Here is a 20,621-nt window from a genome sequence, read left to right as displayed (position 1 = left end):
TTGGGTATGATAATCCTTACTGTCCTTCTTTTACACAGAATTGGTAGAGAAGGCACCTTGACCTGCAATGCAGTTTAAAATGCTTCAGGGATGCTCTGTGTTTCAGCTGCTCAGATGTGCCTTGGGAGGTGCTCAGTGATTACTGCTCCTTCTGCTTCATCTGCCTTTATCCACAGCAGTTTGCACGCTGGCTCTGCTCCAGAGGATGGGAATTCAGTTTATTGCCTCTTCTGAAACACTGCTCCAGTTCTTCACTGCTAGATGGGTTGCAGCCAAAGGGCTTGCCTTTAAGCCTGGCCTCCCAAGAGCTTTATCAGAGGTTCTGCCATCATTTTTGCTGCTGCTGCTAGTAAATATTCCCCAATGCATATTTCACACAGTAAGTACCAAATAATTTACTGATATTGTCAGAGGAATTAGGGTAACTCTGACAAAAAGACTAAACAGAAAGGCGTATGAGGTGAGTAAGATTGGTTACTACTTTCCAGACAGATTTTTCTCCCTAATCATGGAAACAAAGCCTTGGGAGTCCCAAACCAGTCTCCTGAGATATGTTTTGCAATTGAGTAAAAATTAGACCAAGCCTGGACAGCTGCTTCAAAATGTAGGATTCTGGTACTGCAGTTTATTTAAAGACTGCTGTAAAAGGCTGAATTTTTCTGTATCAGCTACTTCATTGACATGCTTAATGATAACCTTTCAGTAAATAAATTCATGTAAAATCTGGATTATCCACCTCTGTTATATCTGTGAGGGTCTCCATTAACTCTGCGAAAGTAGGACGTCCTTCAGGTTTCTGTAAAGAAAAGCAGAGGATAAAGTTGTATTAACAGGCTTCAGAAGGTGGTTATAAGTACATAGGAGGTTAAAAATTTACATTTTCTTTTATTAATACAAACAAAAGATCTAGTTTATCCTCTCAGAAGAAGAAATCTTTGCTTCCTGACACCAGCAGCATAAGCACAGCCACTTTCCAAAGTGTTCCTAAAATGTCATTTTATGTATTTTAATTCCAATGGGATTTCTCCCTTGCAAGGATTCACTGGAAGGGACTACCTCTCAGGAAACCATGATGTTCAAGAATGTTTCCTGGGCTACTGAAAAAAGATCTTCACTGTTCTATCATTTGATATATTTCAACTCAGCATGGAACAAACTCCTGGGTGATGGCAGACAGAAGAGACAACTTCTTCCCCATCTTCTTGCTGCTGGCTGGCATTCTAATGAATGTCTGCAGTAGGCAAGTAAGCAAGATGCAGTTTAGGTTTTCATCTCTTTACATTTTATTATTCAGGATCTAAAAAATTCATAGAGATTGCCTATGATTCTATAAAAAAAAATGGGCAAGGTTTCCCAGCTACTCTCAAGTAGCCTATTTATAGTATATATATATATATATACTATGTATATAGTAGCCTATACTCTCAAGTGCCTGCCTATTTACATAAAACCATTGCACACAAAGCTCTTCTGAATATTTTATCTAAAAATGTAGATTCGTTTCATAGAGACAGTAAGAACTTCATATAGAAGTAGGGACTTCTACTAGAGTTCTCAGAGTAGAGGACTCCACTCTGAGAAGAGATTACTCAGATGGAGAAACTGATGGAATCAATATTTTGATAGTAATACAGAAATTAATAGATGCTGGAGAAATGGAGAAAGAAGATCAAGGGGTAAATCAGAGAGAAGAGGGTGAAGGAGGTACAGCCTGGGAACTGATGCACAGTAGTGCTGATGCACACTTGAAAAATGGGGTTTTAAATCCACATTTAGTGGATTGTATGTGAATGTATTACAGTTATCATTCAGAGCAGAGCTGGAGAAAGTTACTCAAGATGTAGAGGTGTGAAAAAGGTATTGCATTAGATGCAGTAGAGAAGTGAGACAGTAGTGGCATATTTAAAATGAGGGATGGTCTAGACCTATTGTACTGATTGATGTGCTTTATGTTTATTAGCTGCAACAGTCAAAAAAAATGGTGCTTGTAAACTTAGATGTGATTCATGGAAAGCATAGGATGCCACACTGAGGGTGCCACAGATGTGAAATGAGGGTATTGTGCCTCTATTTTTTAAGGTTGCTTCTAGATCCACATTACAAATTAATAATAAAGTAGTATCACAGGAAATTAAGGGCAACAAACCTCATGCCAACAGCTGTACATGACTTTGTACACAGAATGTGATGCCAAATGTGGTCGATAAAGTCGGTTACCCTGTGAAATCTCACGGACAACTTCAAAACTTGATTTACTTTCAAAAGGCATTTTGCCTTCTGTGAAAACTTCCCACATCAGTACACCTAGAAGTGAAGCAAAATATTCAGGACAAAACAAAAACCCCAACCCCAGAAACTATTAGAAACACAAAACCCACTCTTGCTTATTGCGACTCTGGAAATGTGAGCTGGATGAAGACAGACCACAGAAAACAGTTTCAGCTGATAAAATTCTGCTGTCATTTAGGTTATCTAGGATGGTAGCCTATGAAACTGAGATGAATATACATTTGGCTAATGAAGACACACCAACACTGAACATTTCAGTCAAAAATCTAATATTTAGGCACAGAGCCTTTCTATTTAAAAGCACACTCATCCAGCAAGGCTTGAAAAATGGGAAGGACTCAGGCCAAAGACAGGTAATATCAGTACAAAGTTACGCTTTCTTAAGTCACATCAGTAGTTCTGGGAAACCTGGTGTGTTTGCATATTAACCTATCCAACTCACCAAATGACCAGACATCTGATTTGCTGCTATATTTTTTGAAATGAAAGACTTCAGGAGATGACCATTTGACTGGAAACTTGGCACCTGAAGAGCTGATATATTCATTGTCAATGACATACCTAAGGAATAACAGGAAACAGTATATAATATAACAGTATATAACAGTATATATAATAAGCAATTCTGGCAACATTGCTACAGATAGTTTAGGATTTCATAAAAATACAGTGTCAATTTGGAAACAAAGAAATGCTATCACTAATTTAATACAAAATGCACACACATATCAGTGCTGGAAGCTATGCACGTAAAGAGATTTCTGTTTAAATTAATTATTCTAATTGTGAGAAATATGTTGGAACAAAACATTTTGATAAGCTATGTAAGACTGACCGGATGGTTGCTATTGCTGTCTTCTGGATATATGTTGATAGGAAATACCCCTAATATGATAGGAAAACCAGCAGCAATACCAGCAGCAGCAAATAATTATTGTCTCATTTTAAAAGAGTTCACCTTTTCAAGCAGAACAGAGCTGGCAGAAGGCTGTACTTCATAACTGATAAGTAGATTCCACTGTTCAACCTCACAGATATAATTTCTGACAGCAATACAGAAATAAATATTCATCATATAGAAGGTACCAGCTCTTGGCAGGTGCACTGGAAAAAGAATTTTCTTTGCCCAACCTTATAGGAACTGACCTTCCAGTTAAGATGAAAGTACATGCCCAATGCAGGCATATATAGTGCCACACTTTAAAAGGTTATTAAATTGATCCCTACCTACATACAAGCTCTGTGCATATTTTCCCAGTATTAATGTTCCTGAGAATACAATAGATGTACACTACACAACATTTCTTCTCAGAGAAGGCATAATGTAAATGCACCTTTCAGAGCACCTTTCAAAGGAGTTCACATTAGGAGAAATCTCCTCTATCCCCCTTTCATATTTTGGTGCAGACACAGAAAGTTGAGAGGCTCTTGGATAAAGAACATATGAAATAACATTATAAAATAACCAGTAGTGGCAGCTGTGTGAGCTCTGAATACTAAGACTGTGATCCCCATGTTGTCCTTAGGAGAGTGAGTGCCTTTCCTAGAGCCACACCACTCATCTCCACTTTTTGGAAGCAGTGTGCTCATCAGTTCTTGGAGTGGACTGTGACAGCCCTTTAGTTTCTTACTGTGTATTCTGGTGTGTTTGGATGAGTCCAGAGCCTAAGACTGACCAGTGGGGAGCAGTGAATGAGTGCACACTGCCAGGTGTCAGTCTTCTGAAAAACAAGCAATTAGTTAGGAACTGCTGGGTGTTGTAATTGTTAAGGTAGAAACGGGCAAAACCTAGGGGAGAGGTAAGCAGCATGGCTGTGCTGATCTAATGACTTGCATCAGTAAAGTGAATGTCACCACCACCTCCTGCTCACAGCCTTTCAAACTTATCTGCCTCCAAAGTGAGCTGTTTCACTCAGCTAATCCAGCAGGAAAACTAGCCAGTAAAACACAGAAATGGAGAGCTTTGTGCTGGGCTTGCAAGGGGAAAGAAGGAAGGAGTGAGACAAGCCCTTCGGGTAGCAGCCAGTTGTTGGGTCAGCTCAGCTATAAAATACAGCACATCCTCTGGGGGAAGTCTGTGCGGGCAGAGCCTCGTTTTTCTGGCTTGTGCTTGTCGTAGCACATTTTGCTCTCTTTCTCCATGTTTGGCCGTTCCTCTCATTAAGCAGAAAAACCACTTCCCTGCCAGAGCAGCACCCCACACTTCCTGCCCACCCCACCAGTCCTTCCTGCCTCCTGACCTACTCAGCCACTGTCACCTCTAAAGGTCAGCATCAGCACCCGGGACTGTCCCTAGGAACTTTCTGTCCTCCCCACTGCCCAGAAAAGCTGAAAAACTTATTTCTTCAGGCTTCTGGCAGCCCTGTGTGCCTGGTGTTTCTCTTACGCTCATTAATAGTAAGAGGAGGATATAACATCCAGTTCATGGCACACCAGTTAAACAACATTATAATTTCCATCAGAATTCAAGAACTGACCACAGTGGGATTCCCCAGATCAGCAAAGCAAGTGATGAAATTCACTCCAGGTCATGCTGCAGCTGACTGAGAGTAGGTATTCACTAAACCTGTGCCAATGGCCTCCTACCTTGCCATGCCAAAGTCGGATACTTTAACGATGTGCTCAGCATTGACTAAACAGTTTCTTGCAGCCTAGAGAACATGAGAGAAACAGATCTGAAATCTGGGCTGCAGCATTTTAAGAAAAAAAGCATCATGATTATTTTTGTTTCAGCTCATACTGTTTATATTCTAAAAGGAGATGAGTGTCTTGCTCAAAAATACAAGGGAATTTCTGGCTCTGAGTCAGTGAACATACGTAACTACTGTGCAGTTACACATCTGTGGCATATATCAGCTTAAATGCTTGTGATATGAGCTGTAATATTTTTACATATTCCTACACAATGAGATCAATTTTAGGCTGGAGGAGAGCAGGAAGATTTCCTCTCTGCATCCAGACATGAGCTCGGCACAAAAAGCTGACTAAGGAAACAAGATCTCCTCCTGTGATTCCCTGAGTATGAGGGGTAGGCAGAAAAGGCACACAGGTGTCTCAGCATCAAAGAAAGGTGGCAGGGAGAAGACAAAATGTAGATAGAAAAAGATTCTCTTGAAAAAAATAATTCTTATTGTTGCTGACCTTCTGTATTGCTAGGATTTTGGTTATGGTGTGATCACTACGTGATATTCTTGTATTGGGATGTCCTAACACTGGCCTGTTCCATGTTAATATCCCAATTTTCTCTGACTTCTCTCAACTATCAAGAAGTTTTTCCAGATGTCCACAGAAAAAGAACAACTGAAAATTTTTGATTTATAAGAAGGAAAACACTATTGGCTTATTAGATCCTGCAAGGCCGATGTCTTACTGGACAGATTAGTGTCCCTAAAATGCAGGGGCATGTTCTATACTGAGCCAATATTTTCTGAGAACTTAAAAAAAACTATTGTACTTACTAAATCTCGGTGAATAAAGCTGTTTCTTTCCAGGTATTCCATCCCTTCACACACATCCTGGCACATGCTTAGCAGCATGTGTGTGCCCAGTTTCCTTCGTCTTTGCCGAAGGTAACTGAGCAGGCAGCCGTTTTCCATGAATTCAGTCACAACATAGAGAGGCTTGTGCTGTGTGCACACTCCATAAAGCTGGACAAGCTTTGGGTGGGAGAGTTTCCTGTTTAAAAACACATTTTAGACAGGATGGCATTTGTCCTTGGAGGTAACTAGACCTTTGAGTCTCATGATGGTTTTTAGAAAAACTTTCAGTATTTGATAAACTATATTCGGTGCAGCTGGCTTCAGAGTTTTCCCACTATCTAGTATATTTCTGCTTATAATTTCCTCCAAAAAAATCACTCTTCGAATTCATAATTCATCGGCTTAATAAATACAAAGCTAGATTAGCATGATGTAAAAAGGAAAGGTCTGGTTATGCTTGGCTTTCAGGCAGAGAAAATGACCCTGCAAGGGTTTTGTTCTGAGCTGTGCCAAGACCCAGTCCACCTACTTCCCTAACTTGCAAAATTAGCAGAAATGGCAATAGAATTTCTCAGAAACTTCAGTTAGTTATGACCTCTGTCAGTGATCCTAGAGGCATGGTATTATGGCTGAAGGAATAATTATAGAAACACATTTATTTATCAGAACATCTACTCCCCATTGAGTTCCACAACAGAAAGTAGTGCACTCCAGACCTTTATATGAGCCTTTCTGTCCTGCACATCCACCACCCCCATCACACTGGTTTGTCTGTTTGTTTTAAATAGAATTAGGTTATATATATATATATCCCTTTGTCATCTCAGTGTCAACTGTCAGATATAATATCTTCTGCACTTACATCATCACTTTGGCCTCCTCGATGAAATCCTCTGCAGACATTGCACCTTCATTGATTGTTTTGATGGCAACCGTGATGGTTGCTTTCCATTTACCCAGCTGAACAACTCCAAACTGCCCACGCCCAAGTTCTTTCAGGAACATCAGTTCAGATGGGTTTAATTCCCATTCCTCTGTAAAAGTAATCCACTATGTTACAACATCCAGGTCAGCTTTCCTGAGCTGTGCTCCATGAGACATAACTTGGTATTTGCAGTTAATGCACTCAGCAAAACCTCACAACTGTTCATCAACTACAGCACAAGTTTTTAAACATCTGAAAATTTCCACATGCTCATGTATATTTATGTATTAATGTTATTTTACACCTTGTGGAAGGTGATCAGTTTTTAAATTGTTTAATGTAGGAATGTCTGAGGCTTGAAGAGAACACACGTGTTTAGATTTTATTACATATGAGAAATTTTTTCATTATCATATGTGGTGTTGAACTCTGAAGCAATTCTGGATGGATAGTTACTGCCTGCCTTTATTGTAATAACCAAAATAGTTCTGCCCTTTAGAAATACTAGCACTTGAGATTAATGGGAACATTTACAGGACAGATACATCATTTTGGAGACTCCTATCATCAGACAGATGATATACACTTCCTGATATATAAACAAAAAACTAGCATTTTTTCTTTGTTTTCTAATACTTTTTAATATTTCATTCTTACTTCTAAAACTTGCAGAACTGATAAGGAAAATCTGCCCCCTAAATAATACTAATTTCCTAAGTATTTAAATAAATGAAGTAGCCTTTGAAAAGCTATTACATGTCTATTTGATTCTTAGACCTGCTTAGAAAAGTCCAGATAGCTCTGAAATGCTCTGGTTGATGTGACAGAAACAAAACAGTCACCAAATGGAAGGGCTCCAACCGGGTGTCTTATTTGGTACTGACACCTTACAAGAAATGAGTGTCTGTTTCTAGTGAATATGTGGCTGCTTATGTTTCTTATTACTGGGAAATTTCACAGATATAACTTAAGTATTAGTGGGGTGGAAGAAATCTAAGCTCTTGCCTAGGCAGATACCTAAATCTCCTCCAAAGGAGGTAAAAAAATTACCATAGCTAAATCCTGCTGCTGCCGGTGAAGAACATCCTGCTGATCCAACTGGGTGTCGGAGACGAGTAACAAGACCTGTAGGGGACAAAACAACAGAACTCTGTTCACCAGTTACTCCATATAAAAGTAAGCTATATCATACCTCTTCTGAAACTAAAATGTTCAGAATCTGAGATACATTCCTGACTTTTTAAAGTTACTTTTTCTTATAGCTTGTTCAGATAAAACACCATGGTCAGACGAACTGGAGGAAGATATTCAATAGGGCCTTGACTGCAAAAAAAAAGGTGGTATTCTTGCTTGTTTATATGATGTTAGTGAACAGAAGTAAATGTACTCAGTACTGTACTACAATGTACTACAATGTACAAAAATGTACTACAATACTGTACCACTCACCTACGCAAGCTCTCCCAGCATGATTTCTCAGGATTGTTTCCCATCACAAAAAAAAAATACATTTGTGTCTGTCATTTGTGTCCCTAGAATTCATGAGCCAGCAGTACCAGTGGGTACATTTTCCCACCTCCATTCACTCAGGATAAAAGCATTTATTTTATATTACATTAAAACAAGATGCAAGGAGAAGGGTATTTTTAAAGTGCTAAAAATTGTAAAAGGCTTCTGTCAGACAAAAATTAGAGTAGGCTAACTCCAGTATGCTGCAAACCAGTGTTAGAGAGACTAACTTGTGCTCCCTAAATCTGCCTTTGATTGCTTGTAGGGTGTGGGGTTTTTGGCTAAAATCAGTAGAATGCTGCCTGCTGATACACAGCATAGCTCCTGCTTGTCTTAAATTGCACCAAAAGGAAAGAATTATTATAAACTTTCATACACATCCCATGCAGTCAAACATGAACCAAGAGAATACAGAGCAGGTAAAATAGGCTTCTAGCTTTGTAAAATTAATTCAATAGATGTAGATGAGTTAGGTAGGTTCACTTCCCCCATGACATATAAACACTACAGCTATGACTTTGGCAAAAGGGCTTGTGGCACATTTGGATTCACTAGCAACAGAAAAACTCATGTCTTTTTTATGAGGAAAGTATTTAGAGGAAGAGTAATTTCCAAATTCTCGAAGTCCTGAGGAGCTTCAAATCATCAGTTAAAAAACCTTCTCAACTTGTACATGTTACCTGCAGCATTGTGTTGATGATACTCAATGAGTTCAGGAACAGTTGAAAAATGATATTTTTCTGCTACATAATATTGGCCCAAGTGGTTTTTCTTAATTTGATAATGTCGAACACTGTGACTTCTGAAATCGACAAAGGATTACAACTTTCAGCAAAAATATTTTATACTATAAATCTACTTAAATCTTATTTTGAAAGAAAGCACAGAAAAATCTGAAAAACTGGGGTACAAGTCTCAACTTAAAATGGGTATGTGTGACTATGATATTCTCTCAGGACAGAAAGGCTCTCCCAGCTTCAGGAGATATTGCACAAAGGCTTTTATTGCACAAGTATTTAACTCTGCACCCATAACAAATAACACTTAAAAGATGTTCCTCCTAATTCAACAATTGTTTGAATCTAAGCTTTTAAAATGCTTTTCACTTCCCGAGTTTCCCCCCCAAAAGTTAAAAATATATTCATGCAGAACGTGAGATGAAATTTGCTGTTCCACTTCTCCAAAGGCTCCTCGTTGGAGATTTTGTGTTACATCTACTTTTCTGTATTTCCCCACACTGTCTGTCTCTTGCCTTCTGCACATTTTGCTGCCCAACTACCCATGTTTTCTGTGAGACTGCAACTGAAGAATTGAACTCAGCATTTCGGGCTCGAGGTGGTTGCTGAAGGTTGGTACCCTGCTGCAAACATGAGCCTGTGCCCAGCAGAGGGGTGGCAGGGAGGGCTCACCCCATCCTTCTGAGGAGGGCAGGGAGAGACAACAAGAGTGGTGGAAGCAGTGATGCCTTTGCCTTTCACCTCTGTCTTGCTCTAAGAGGAAAAGAAGGAAAGCACACACCACTAATGAGGGTGGATGTCAGAGGGCAGAGGGAGGAGAGTATAAGGCAACTCGAGAAGGGGTAAACCAGCAGTGTAGGGGATTGCTGCTGGTGTGGGGGAAAACTGAGTCCTGTGGCAGTGCTCTGACAAAAGAAGTAAGACTGAACAGTGAGGAGGTAAATATTTTAGGAGATAAATAGGAGTTAATCTTACTTTAGCAGAACATTTGCACCCTGACTCCCAGATGCACTGCCCTCCTTCATCATTGGCCCACAGGCCAATTAACCTTGTGTGAACAGTACAGTGGGTTCCCTGCTCCTGTGCATTGCATATCCAACCTACCAACTTATCCTAAAGAGTTTGGGGGAATGTCTTCCATCACCTTTTGATTCAAACCCAAGCCATTCAGAGTAACTCACCCTTTAGCCTGTGAATACATCGACAGTGTAAGAAGTCCCTGTTGGCTTGAATCTCTGACAACAAATGCTCCTTCTTTGGACTGAAAAGAAATTCAGATAGATTTAGTTTCTGTCTTTGAGCCTGATTAATCCTCCTTTCAGATAAGACTTGCAGCTGACTACTAAATTTTGTGGAATATCTATGACTATGTGGGAGAGGGATACAGCAGTGGAGAGCAGGATCTGATGGCCAGGTAGACAGCAGAGCAAAATTAAGCAAGGGAAAATGTGCAAGACATTTCTGAGCATTAAGTAATTTAGGTGAATTATAATCTTCAGTATGAAGCAGTGACAATGTTTTGGTTTACAAATTTGATGTACAAATTACTAGCTCTTTTCTATAGGTTGAGTTACCTCCTGGCACAAGAGATGTTCTGCCTGTCTTCTGTTTATATTTTTGCAGTACCACCTGCAATGAGAAGATAACCTATGCTTTAATTTCAGCTGGTAAAATGTTTGCTCAATTTCACAAAAGTAATCCATCCATATCAGTAGTTGCACTACTTGCAGTTCAAAAAGCTAAATAGAAGTATTGTTGCATATAAGCATCTCTTAATTTGGAGTAACAAAAAGGAGAGCTTTTAATAAACACCTGTTCATGGCTAATAAAGGCTGAAGGACCCACCACCAAATTGCATCACTGCAATCCATATAAAAGAAAGCTCAATATTTTGAAGGGTACTTACTCATACATTTCTAAATTATTTTTCTTGTTCTCAGTAACATAGTTGCTGGGAATTAGACCTTCATTCCTGAAACAACATATTGGGGGTAGTATAAGAGTATGGTGTAAAGCATTAACAGGATTAAGATAAGTATCTTTCTTTTTTCAAATTACAAAGATTCCTTGTACTTTGGCTATATTGTTAGATACTGAATCTCAGCATGTTAACTGGGTAGAAGTCTGACCAGTCTCATGCCAGGCACCATCCTTCTGCCCTGCAGCTGTGGATGACAACTGAAATTAAAAAGTCAACTGGAGAGATATTTATAGAGTGATGAGAGCAGCATGTTAATTAAAATTTTGAAGGCAAATCAAAAGAAAATTTAGAATAAAATTAATTTCTTCTGAATCAAAAGCCACCCTCCTAAATTCTGACCTACACAAAGCTTTTATATGAAGAAGTATAAAGTGTGTGATTGCATGTATATACAAAATAATAATCAGTGTAATCTTGCTGCAAATATGAGCTGAAAAAAATGTATTTTAAGGTATTTAAAGAACAAATCCAAATGAAAATGAGACATTGTATAACTTGTAACCATGCCCAACATCAGGGTACAGGATACACTGAAGAAAATGCACAGGAGAAAGGGGAACAACACGGAGAACAACACGAAGCAAACATAAATGTGGAAAGGGTCCTAACTGGTTATCTAGATCTCTAAAACATGTAGGCTTTTTGGATCAGAGATTTGCTTTCAGACACGGCTTTATAATCTCTGTGGTCTTTACGAAGAGTTCACACATATATTCTGCATTGTAAAGTACTTGAAGAATGGAAAGCTGGGTTTGCCTGTGGCTCAGAGCCCAGTGATTTACATGATTCTCAAACAACCTTATGTTGCTCAGGAAATTCAGGACTTAACTCTGAATTCCCAACAGATTCTAGATTCTCCACCCACTCCGGAGCTGCCAAACACTGCTGAAAATCTGCCCTGTCAGTCCATTAGCCTCATACACAGCTGCACACTTCCAAATCCGTCCCTAAGTTCTAGCACGTCTCATTCCATCTGCCCATTTTCATGGGGGTTGTTTAGATTAATTTTTTCTGTTTAGGAAAATTAAAATAGATGTCTATTCTTACCCATGTTGGTCTCTTGCCTTCCACCAGTGGGGATCATACTGTTCAAGGATAAGGTATTCTTCTGACTTCTTGAGAGGTAAATCTGAGGGTCCTCTAGCATAAAAGTCATAGAGTGCAATAACTCTCAGGTTTTTTGTGTAGTCTTCCAAAGCCTCGTCGGGTAGAGGAGGTAATGGCTTATTCTTTGACTGCAATTTACTCTTATGCTAGTGAAAAAAAAAAAAAAAAAGTACCTTTCATAATTAGCTTTTCCTCCCTACTAATTCCTGCTTGATTCCCCTGCTGTTATACCATCTCAGTTACTACAAGGAGCTCATCATGGTCATTACTTCCCCTTGTAATTAAAACATTATCATGTCATTAATTGTAAAAAAGCAAGATTTACATTTGAGTAGTTCGGTGTAAGAAGCCAAAATGACAAAAGAAAGTATGATGACTAATAAACAAGCTATCTACCTAATGAGGGGGACTTCTGCATGATATAGATGCCTGGACAGCTCTGCAAGTGGTTTAAAAACAGAGCAGCACTGAAATCAGTGGAGTAACAATGTCTGGAAATTTGGATATTTATCTGGATAATTAACACACAGCACTGCAGACTTTCTTAGCAAATCAGCAGGAACAAATTTATTTTCTTTTACATCAAGTTAGGTTCTAGATTTGCACTTGGTTATGCTTTGGAAAATCCTATTTTTCAACTTAAATCTAATAAAACTGTGGTAGATGTCACACATGCCAGCTGGGCAAGGTGAGTTTGCATCTGCCCAATAGTGCAGACCCACCCTTCCCACCTCCATCACCCTAACCTAGAAGTGGGAGAAGGAACCACCTCATCTAATAGAGAAAGCTTGGGAAACCTCACTGTGACTCTCTATTTACATTTGTATGAATCTTCAGATAGTTTTGATCCACAATTTTTATGGAATGAAGCACCTTACATGCTCAAGAGTTATTTACCCCTCTGCTTGTTCTGGCACTTCGTTTTTGCCTGCCAAAATGTTACTTACCCGACACTTCCAAGAACATGCATAGGAAACATGTGATTGTGAGGCTGAATACTGGGTCATCTGGTCAGAATCAAGGTCCATGTTCATTTTAGTTCTCATTGCTCTGATTTTGAAAAATAATAAGTGTTTGTACAAATGCATGTCTATAAATATTCACATAAAAATTGTCACTCATGGCTATAAATGCCTTTCTTCATATTAGGGATATGCAGGGTAGAGCTTCTTTAAGCTTGTGTAAAATTAGCAGTTCTGAAAATAGGGGAGTTTTAAAAAGTCCTTTATGTGTAGATATTTATGTGGGGGAAGTTCAGATTGGATATTAGAAAGAATTTTTTCACAGAAAGGGTGATCAGATATTGGAACGGGCTGCCTGGGGAGGTGGTGGACTCGTCGTCCCTGGAGACATTTAAAAAGCGACTCGATATGGCACTCAGTGCCATGGTCTAGTGACTGTGGCAGTAGTTGTTCAAGGGTTGGACTCAATGATCTCTGAGGTCCCTTCCAACCCAGCCTATTCTATGATTCTATGATTCTATTTTGATCACCCTAATTGGTGAAAGGCTTCAGTATTTCATGTACCTTTTTTGCACTGTGAAGCAGCAGCAGCAGCAGCAGAAAACAGACTGGATGGTGTGATCTGTGAACAAGAACATTTCCCATATTTGCAGTGTTCCTTTTTGTTTGTTTACAAAATCCATAGAATTAAGGACTACAATATGTGCTTAGCCCCATTACTGTCTCTGTCTTTCTGTGAGGTATCCAGCAAATCATTAAGGCTGAATTTACATCCAACAGAGTCAGCAGACCTTTCTCACCATCCCATCTATTTGCTCCAGCTCTCTCCCTTAAAATGTCTTAGCAGTTATGAGGCTGTGTAATAAGTGAAATCAGAAAGCTCAATCAGAAATTAAGAACAAACCTTGTCAGCACCAATTTGACTGATCATACCACCCCATAAAAGTTCTACCCAGTGCAATAATGGGGATGAGAACAGTGTTTCCATGTTAGGTTTATTAAAGGAGACATTCTACATGCAATTCTTTTCACTAATACTGATTTTCCTGTTTCTGTTGCAGTCATTACTAAAATATATGTATTAGGACAGGTTTAAATGCTACTAAAAATGTGCTTCACACTTATGTTCCAAGTGGCTGATAACCCTAAGAAAAATATATTCAACACGCCATCACATACATCATATGTTTACAGATAAATCCATCTTGTGTCTCTTGTATGAGTAGCAATGCAGTTATGGCATTAAATAGGTCAGAAGGCATTCAGAAGATCTGAGCGAGGTAAATAAATGGTTGACATCTGCTCTGTACAACTTCTCCTCAGGCTGAGACCTACTTTCTGCAGCTTGGGTTCCCAGGACAGCCTAAACCAAACTGTGGCAGCTATGGTCTTGTCCCCTTTCTTTCTGCACTGCTGCTCATCTTATCTTCATTCATCACTTCAAGTGAGTGAGACAGGATGCTAAACCAGAGGGGAATTGCTCTCTGCTGCGTCTGCTCTCTGAACCATCTCACTTCATTAATCAGAGCCTACGATAATCAGAAGACACTATCAACTGTTTAATAAAAGTTTCCACTAATAGCTATGCAAAATGCAGCAACTACAAACAACCAAGCCAGCTGACACTTTAAATAAACAGGCTCAAAAAGAGATGGGCAATTAAGTTTTCATGCTGTTTTCCAGAGTACATTAAACTGTTCCTCAGATGGTTAAAATTCTAGGGGCTGAAGGTTTCTTAAACATAGCCTTTAGGATTGTTTTACTAGAGAGTTCTAGGTAAGAACAAACTTGGAATGAAAATCATTTGAAAAAGCCAGCTGAGATTTATTTCTGGTTTACTAACTTTGGGTTTGTTGTTTTTTTTCCTTCAAAAACTCTATAAATTCAAGAGTAAAGTAGTTTCACAGTGTAAGGAGTGACTATCTCTAAAGCAGTATTAATTAGTATCTTGGAAACATAGTGCATGACAGTGTGGTCTTGCAAATAATGTCTTTTAAGAAAGTTATGGAAATCTAATTAGAAAAAGGGTTTCTTTTAAATTGCATGCCACTTAAATCTCTGTTAATGGATGCTTTTCATGTTTGACTCCCTCTTCCCAGCGCTAAGAGCACTTAGCAATAAATGCATTTATGTGAAGTTTTTTTAAAATATCCCAAGCATATATGATATTAAGCATTTAGTCTCTTGTCGTGTTCATAGAACCACAAAAAAGGTATAGTTTAAAGCATTTATTACAGTGGTTCCTGGGACATGTGCTTCATTTGGTGAGCCATTTTTCCAAGGATATAGTGTCTAAACAGTTAAAGATGACAAAATACGACCAAGTTCTGCAGGTAAAAAGTGAAGGCTTAGCTTAGACAAAAAAAGGGGCCAGGTAAGCCCATGTTGAATTGAACCGTTGGGTCCTGAAAAGCAGCACAAACTTTGCACAGTTCTGCAAGGTTTACTTCTTATTCTTCTAATTGGAGCATTTAAGTGTGAAACCATGGCCTAACAATTCAGTAGATATTTATCATCCTAAACAGCCGCATTTCCAGCTCTTTGAAAGCAACCCTGTCTTTACACATCTGTACTTGACAGCCTCATCAAATATAAAATTTTTTCTCCACATATTTCTTCTAGAGTACTTGTGGAATTAAGTCAGTAGAAATTAATAAAAGCATAAATTATAGCAGTGCAAACTGTTAATTTCTGTCTGGAAGTTTGTCAGGTCTGCTGGGAAACATCACCAAGGAACATAAAAAAAGACCTTTAGTTGCATGGAGCTAAGCCCTACTTTAGTTACATTAAGTCAGGTATTTTGAATGGATGGATTGGAATTCAGCATCTCAAGCAAAGAACTATGTATTGATCTATGCATTTTACATCCTCCCTAGCCACTGCTAAGCTTCTTGCACAAGAAGAGGTTTACTGTGTTCTGAATGACAGACTGCTTGGACAGGACACAGGAAAGAAATACAGGTTAACAGAAATAACTATTCCAAAATTTTTATCAGTAAATTACTTTTAAAGTCTTAGAGTACTTATGAACCTATCATTATTTTCAGGTCCCACGTCTCTGTTTCCTACCTAACCAAAATTTTTTCCCAGAATTCAGGAAAATGTGGTCAAACCTTGCTTCTTTTAAATCCTCAGGGAAGGAAGGTTATTCCAGCATCCCAGCCCCACTAAACTTTTCAGCCCCCATTTCCCCGAGTTTTATCAAAACAGAAGCTACCAAAGCACATTCGACTGTCATCATGGAGACCTCATAGTCTGTAGCTTAAAACCTAGGTTTGAACCAAAAAAGATGAGTATTTGACCTCTTGAATCTAGAATTTGCCAAATCTTTCTTCTTCAGCGGAGTGGAGAATTTGTAATTTCTCCAAATTCTGATGAAAGCTTACAACCTCTGACAAAGCTCAGCCAATTCAACAAATAATTTAACACAGGAACTAAGACCGTAACCCATTTCCAGTAGTCATCTTCTTTCTAGAAATGTGAGAGGTATTTGTTTTTAAGCCAGTGTCATGTTGTCTCCCTCGTGGCAGGTTAACAAATATGAATCCCAACATGATGGTATATTGAATTATGATGCCCAAAATCACATCTTTTAGTTTGCAGTTTTAAAATGACAAAAGATACTGTGACCAGAGAAACATGGTTGAAGTGGAAATACTAAGAAACTCATGTTGAAACTAGCCTCAGAGATACTCAGCCTAAAAAGTTACAACTGACATTTGGATAACCAACTTGGAGGCCTGGAAGCAAGATTATCCATGGAAAATGGAGTAGTTGGGATGCTAGAGGAAGAAAAACAAAGACTGCTCAGCTGTCAGGAGCAGCTTTTTGATTGAGGAGCTGAAAGACAGTCCCAGGAAAAAAGAGAAAGCATAGTGAAAACAAGCATATCCTTTGAGATGATGCATTGCTGCCAATAAATACTCTGATAAAGTTCCACAACACCCAGCAGTGTGTTTTGGGCTGGTAACTGGCTGTACAGGTGGTCAATTCACACACCTTTATCTATGCAATCTTTCCTCTTTCCTCAGTTGTAACACACTCTAATTTGCAGCTTTGGGAAGTAGTATAAAAAATAAAAGCAACAAGTCAGAGATTAATTTTTAAAATTTGCACTTCATCATTTTATATTCCATAAATTTCTTAGCTTGTTACCCTAACTCACTGTTTCTCAAAGCACTACCAATTCTGAAAGAGCTGTATGCCATGACTAACCCTTAAATAGCTCATTTGCTAAGTACACTGCTGCTGCACAAAAAACAAAACTGCAAAATCAAAATACATGGCCCAGTTTTACTTACAGGTTGAAAGAGTCATGTCTGGTTGTCCGCTGATATTCAAATGGAAATACAAACGTCTCTTCATCAGGTGTGCCGGAAAAACAGCCCTAGCTGAGTGTTTCGCTCTGATAAGAAACATTGTAAACCACAAATACTGCTTGACCCCACCTCCTTACCTTTGAAAAAAAAGAAAAAAACCAAAAAGAAACCAAAAAAACCCAGCATACTACATAATAATCTCACTTCTGCTAGTAATAAAAAAAATAAAAATAAAGTACTTTCTTTCTAGTATCAAACACACAATTTACAGAAGAAAAATATTAGCCTGTTATCAGCAGGGCTATTATTTCTTTAAAAAAAAAAAAAAAAAAAACAACCAGCAGATGCCAATCACAGTGTTAGGTTCTGTTCAGATGAATTTTCTACCCCCATGTAGCAAGAAAAAGAGGAAGAAGGACTGAAGTTGCTTAAGGGTGAGTGAGTTCATTCCGAAGAAAGGACCATGCAGAATTTCAACCTGCCTTTGAAGGAGTCAGCAAGCCAGCAGCCTCCAGAGCTGTTCGGATCCTTTCCAAGATTAACCACCTTAGGCTACATTCAACTATAAAAAGGCATTCAGATAGCAAGTAGGTGCTTCCCATCCTGACATCCTAAGTAAGTATCAAAGCCCTTGGCAGGTACACAGAAGTTGTCATCAGGTACTGGGAAGAGGCAGGTGAAGGGATGGGATTCAAAGCACCCACCCCACTGAGGAAACCACTGCCAAAAATCCACACAGTTAGGGTGTGTTTTATGATACAAATATGTAATTATTGCAAAGAAACAGGCTTAAAGTTCACTGGCAACTACTAATCTGATTTTCCTGTGCTTCATTCTTACTACCATAGAATTCCTTATGATGATTCCTTATGATTCCTATTGAGTGTTGGCAATACCATACTTAGCAGGGTCTCCACTGACAAACCGGGGTGCAAAGGAGAAATTAGGGAAGGAAAGATGAGCTTTGCTTACCTTAGATCTTCCACATTCCTTTTTCTATTATGGATTAGAACCCCCTGGATTTTCCCCTTAACAGTACATGCTGTTGGTATTGATTGGGTGGTGGTTTGGACTCAACATGGACAGGCTGGTTTGCATATCTGCAATAATCTTTTGAGACTTGTTCATTCAGGAAAAAGGAAATAGCTGTTTAAATCTTTTCTGACAGCTGGTAACCTTTCAGTGGAAATGCATGAGAAAAGGAAAGCTCTTCTTCCAAGAAACAAGAGGCTTCCTCCTTTTGAATATGAAAGCTTAGGCACAGCAGTGCAGTGACTTAAACATTCTCAAAATTGATTACAGAAATACTTAAATGCAACAATGATGGAATGTATTAAGCTAACTGTAGTCACCTCTAGTACTTTGGAAATAAACCTCACCATGCTCCTCTCTGCCTACTTGCAAAAAAGTGCAATCTCTGCGCAATCTATTTTCTTGTGCAAATGGCACAAAAGCACAGGTAACAATAGAAAAATGTGTACTTTCAGGAGGTGGCTACAGCAAAACTCAAGTACAAATAGTCCTCATACCCACTGATATAAAGTTAGTTTAAATTAAACAGACTTCAGCAAGACTGTGGAGATACTGGCCACTGGCAGAGGAGATAGGGCATATAACTTCTGAAGAGTTGAGGCATTTCTGTACAGAACATTTCATCATGGCCAAGTTCATTTAAATGTAAATTCATAGTATTACATATATACATTTGGTATAGAGTGTGTATACACAAAGATATACCTGTATATACATGGACTATCATTACACTGTATTCACACAAACAATGAGTTTCGATTTTGATGCACTCACAGCAAATTATTGGCAACACATTAGTTGGTTCCAAACAATACTAAACATCTGGTTTATTTACATACATATGTAGGTTGAGAACAAAAAAGGTGAGATCACTGTATATACAGATAATAGACAGAAAGGGGAGCCTTCCTTATACACACTTCAGAGTTTACTTTCTTTCATGTAAAGCCCCATGTATCAAGTTAGGTTTGTAAGTGAAGGTAGGACAGACTTGTGCTTGAAAATTTCAAAAGGAAACACAGTTTATATAAATAAATGCCTGGAATTGATATATTTACAATACATACAGCATATAAATTACTTTATAATTAATCCAAACCAAGGTACTATGGTACACTGGCAGCCCATTCTGCTGAATCTTGGACTTCTTTTTCATGAGTAACATTAAGACTGTTGAGAGGTCTCTGGTTCACCAAACAGCCTAGAGGGTGTGGGTCATATAACAGCTCAGTTTCAGATCAACACTTTTGAGTGTTAAACTAAACTGAAGTGTGCTGTTAACAGCAAAAGAGGCATATTTGTGTTCTGGATGTGTAATATAACACCTATCAATCAAGAAAAACAATGTTTCTGGAGAATCTCTGGAAAGATTTCAGTGTCAGTAAATAGCCATTTATAGATACCTTCAATTTAAAGCACAAAAATCACTACTAACACTACTGCCTGCATAAAGAGAGACTCAGAATCATGGACTGTATGTACCTGAACCCAGCTCTCTTAATGCAAATTAGGTTCTTGGGCTTTGGCCACATTCTCTCTCTTCCTCCATGAAAAGCTCAACTTGCCAGCTATATAATGCTGAGTTTTCAGAGAAAATATGAAGACTGCTAACATTGCTGAAGAGTCTGTGCTCATTTCCCAACATCATGCAAAACTCTCCTTGTGCTGGAGTGGATCAGGTGTTGCAGGTTCCCTATGCTGTTTCACAGCATCCAGCAGCTTGCAGGATCATGCTTTTAAAAAGAAATGGTGACACCACATCTCTGGAAAGTGGCTTCTTCCATGCACTTGCATTGCTGTTGTCTCTTCAGAAAGCATCTTCACTCTCTGCAATGTCAATGATTGAGTGAAGCAATTCCTCAAAAGTTGGGCGCCCCTCTGGTTTCTAAAAATAAAAAAAATCAGAAAACAACAAAGTTGTGCTGCTTATCATAAATTTCTAGTCTTCTGTGGCAATTAATTTACCATTTCATTAGATGTGACACACAAAAATATTTGCTGGGGTGGATTTTGGATATGTTGCTTAATCTCAGTAAGTACCACCCTTTTTTCTTAAGGTTTTGAAAAAAACATAAACAGGTGTTGCTGGACTACCCTTTTCATGTAATTCATTATTTTGCATAGTACTACACATTTTTTTTTCTTCCCCATCCCCAGCTCTTCGAACATATAACTGCTCCAATCTTTCTTTATGCAAGTTGTTCATAATCCTAAGAATTTTAAGCATCATTATCTGAAGCCTCTGCTACTTCAGTGTTATTTTTCAGCCTTCAAAATGAGA

The 20,621-nt window shown here is 38.6% G+C and overlaps 2 protein-coding genes across 3 annotated transcripts in view; both read right to left on the bottom strand.

The window, feature by feature from the left end:
- Window positions 1-605: 605 nt before the first annotated feature.
- LOC139796041 (tyrosine-protein kinase TXK-like) lies at window positions 606-17,456 on the bottom strand. Its single transcript, XM_071743609.1, has 15 exons — window positions 17,291-17,456; window positions 13,554-13,611; window positions 12,975-13,077; window positions 11,968-12,173; window positions 10,846-10,911; window positions 10,514-10,568; window positions 10,121-10,200; window positions 8,883-9,004; window positions 7,744-7,818; window positions 6,631-6,802; window positions 5,748-5,964; window positions 4,876-4,940; window positions 2,732-2,850; window positions 2,147-2,304; window positions 606-796 (listed from the first exon to the last, which is right to left on the bottom strand). The coding sequence occupies exons 1-15, from the start codon at window positions 17,406-17,408 to the stop codon at window positions 713-715; spliced, it is 1,698 nt and encodes a 565-aa protein (XP_071599710.1). The 5' UTR covers window positions 17,409-17,456; the 3' UTR covers window positions 606-712.
- Window positions 17,457-19,138: 1,682 nt separating this feature from the next.
- TEC (tec protein tyrosine kinase) overlaps window positions 19,139-20,621 on the bottom strand; it is a 43,765-nt gene continuing 42,282 nt past the window's right edge. For both annotated transcript variants that reach the window (XM_071743607.1, XM_071743608.1), the window contains one exon: window positions 19,139-20,225. In XM_071743607.1, the coding sequence (XP_071599708.1) occupies window positions 20,148-20,225 (78 nt within the window). In that variant the 3' untranslated portion in view covers window positions 19,139-20,147. The remainder of the gene's footprint in view (window positions 20,226-20,621) is intronic.

The sequence above is a fragment of the Heliangelus exortis genome, chromosome 4, assembly GCF_036169615.1.
Source record: "Heliangelus exortis chromosome 4, bHelExo1.hap1, whole genome shotgun sequence".
NCBI classification, from domain to species: Eukaryota; Metazoa; Chordata; class Aves; order Apodiformes; family Trochilidae; genus Heliangelus; species Heliangelus exortis.
This window is presented reverse-complemented; position numbering and strand designations above follow the sequence as displayed.

Excerpts from the sequence above, each read along its gene's own strand:
- LOC139796041 (XM_071743609.1), bottom strand. The coding sequence starts at position 17,408 with ATGTTTCTTATCAGAGCGAAACACTCAGCTAGGGCTGTTTTTCCGGCA. Across the intron at positions 13,078-13,553 it reads TGCTTCACAGTGCAAAAAAG|AGCAATGAGAACTAAAATGA; the intron begins GTACATGAAATA and ends TTTCAAAATCAG. Across the intron at positions 4,941-5,747 it reads GCTTTATTCACCGAGATTTA|GCTGCAAGAAACTGTTTAGT; the intron begins GTAAGTACAATA and ends CATGTTCTCTAG.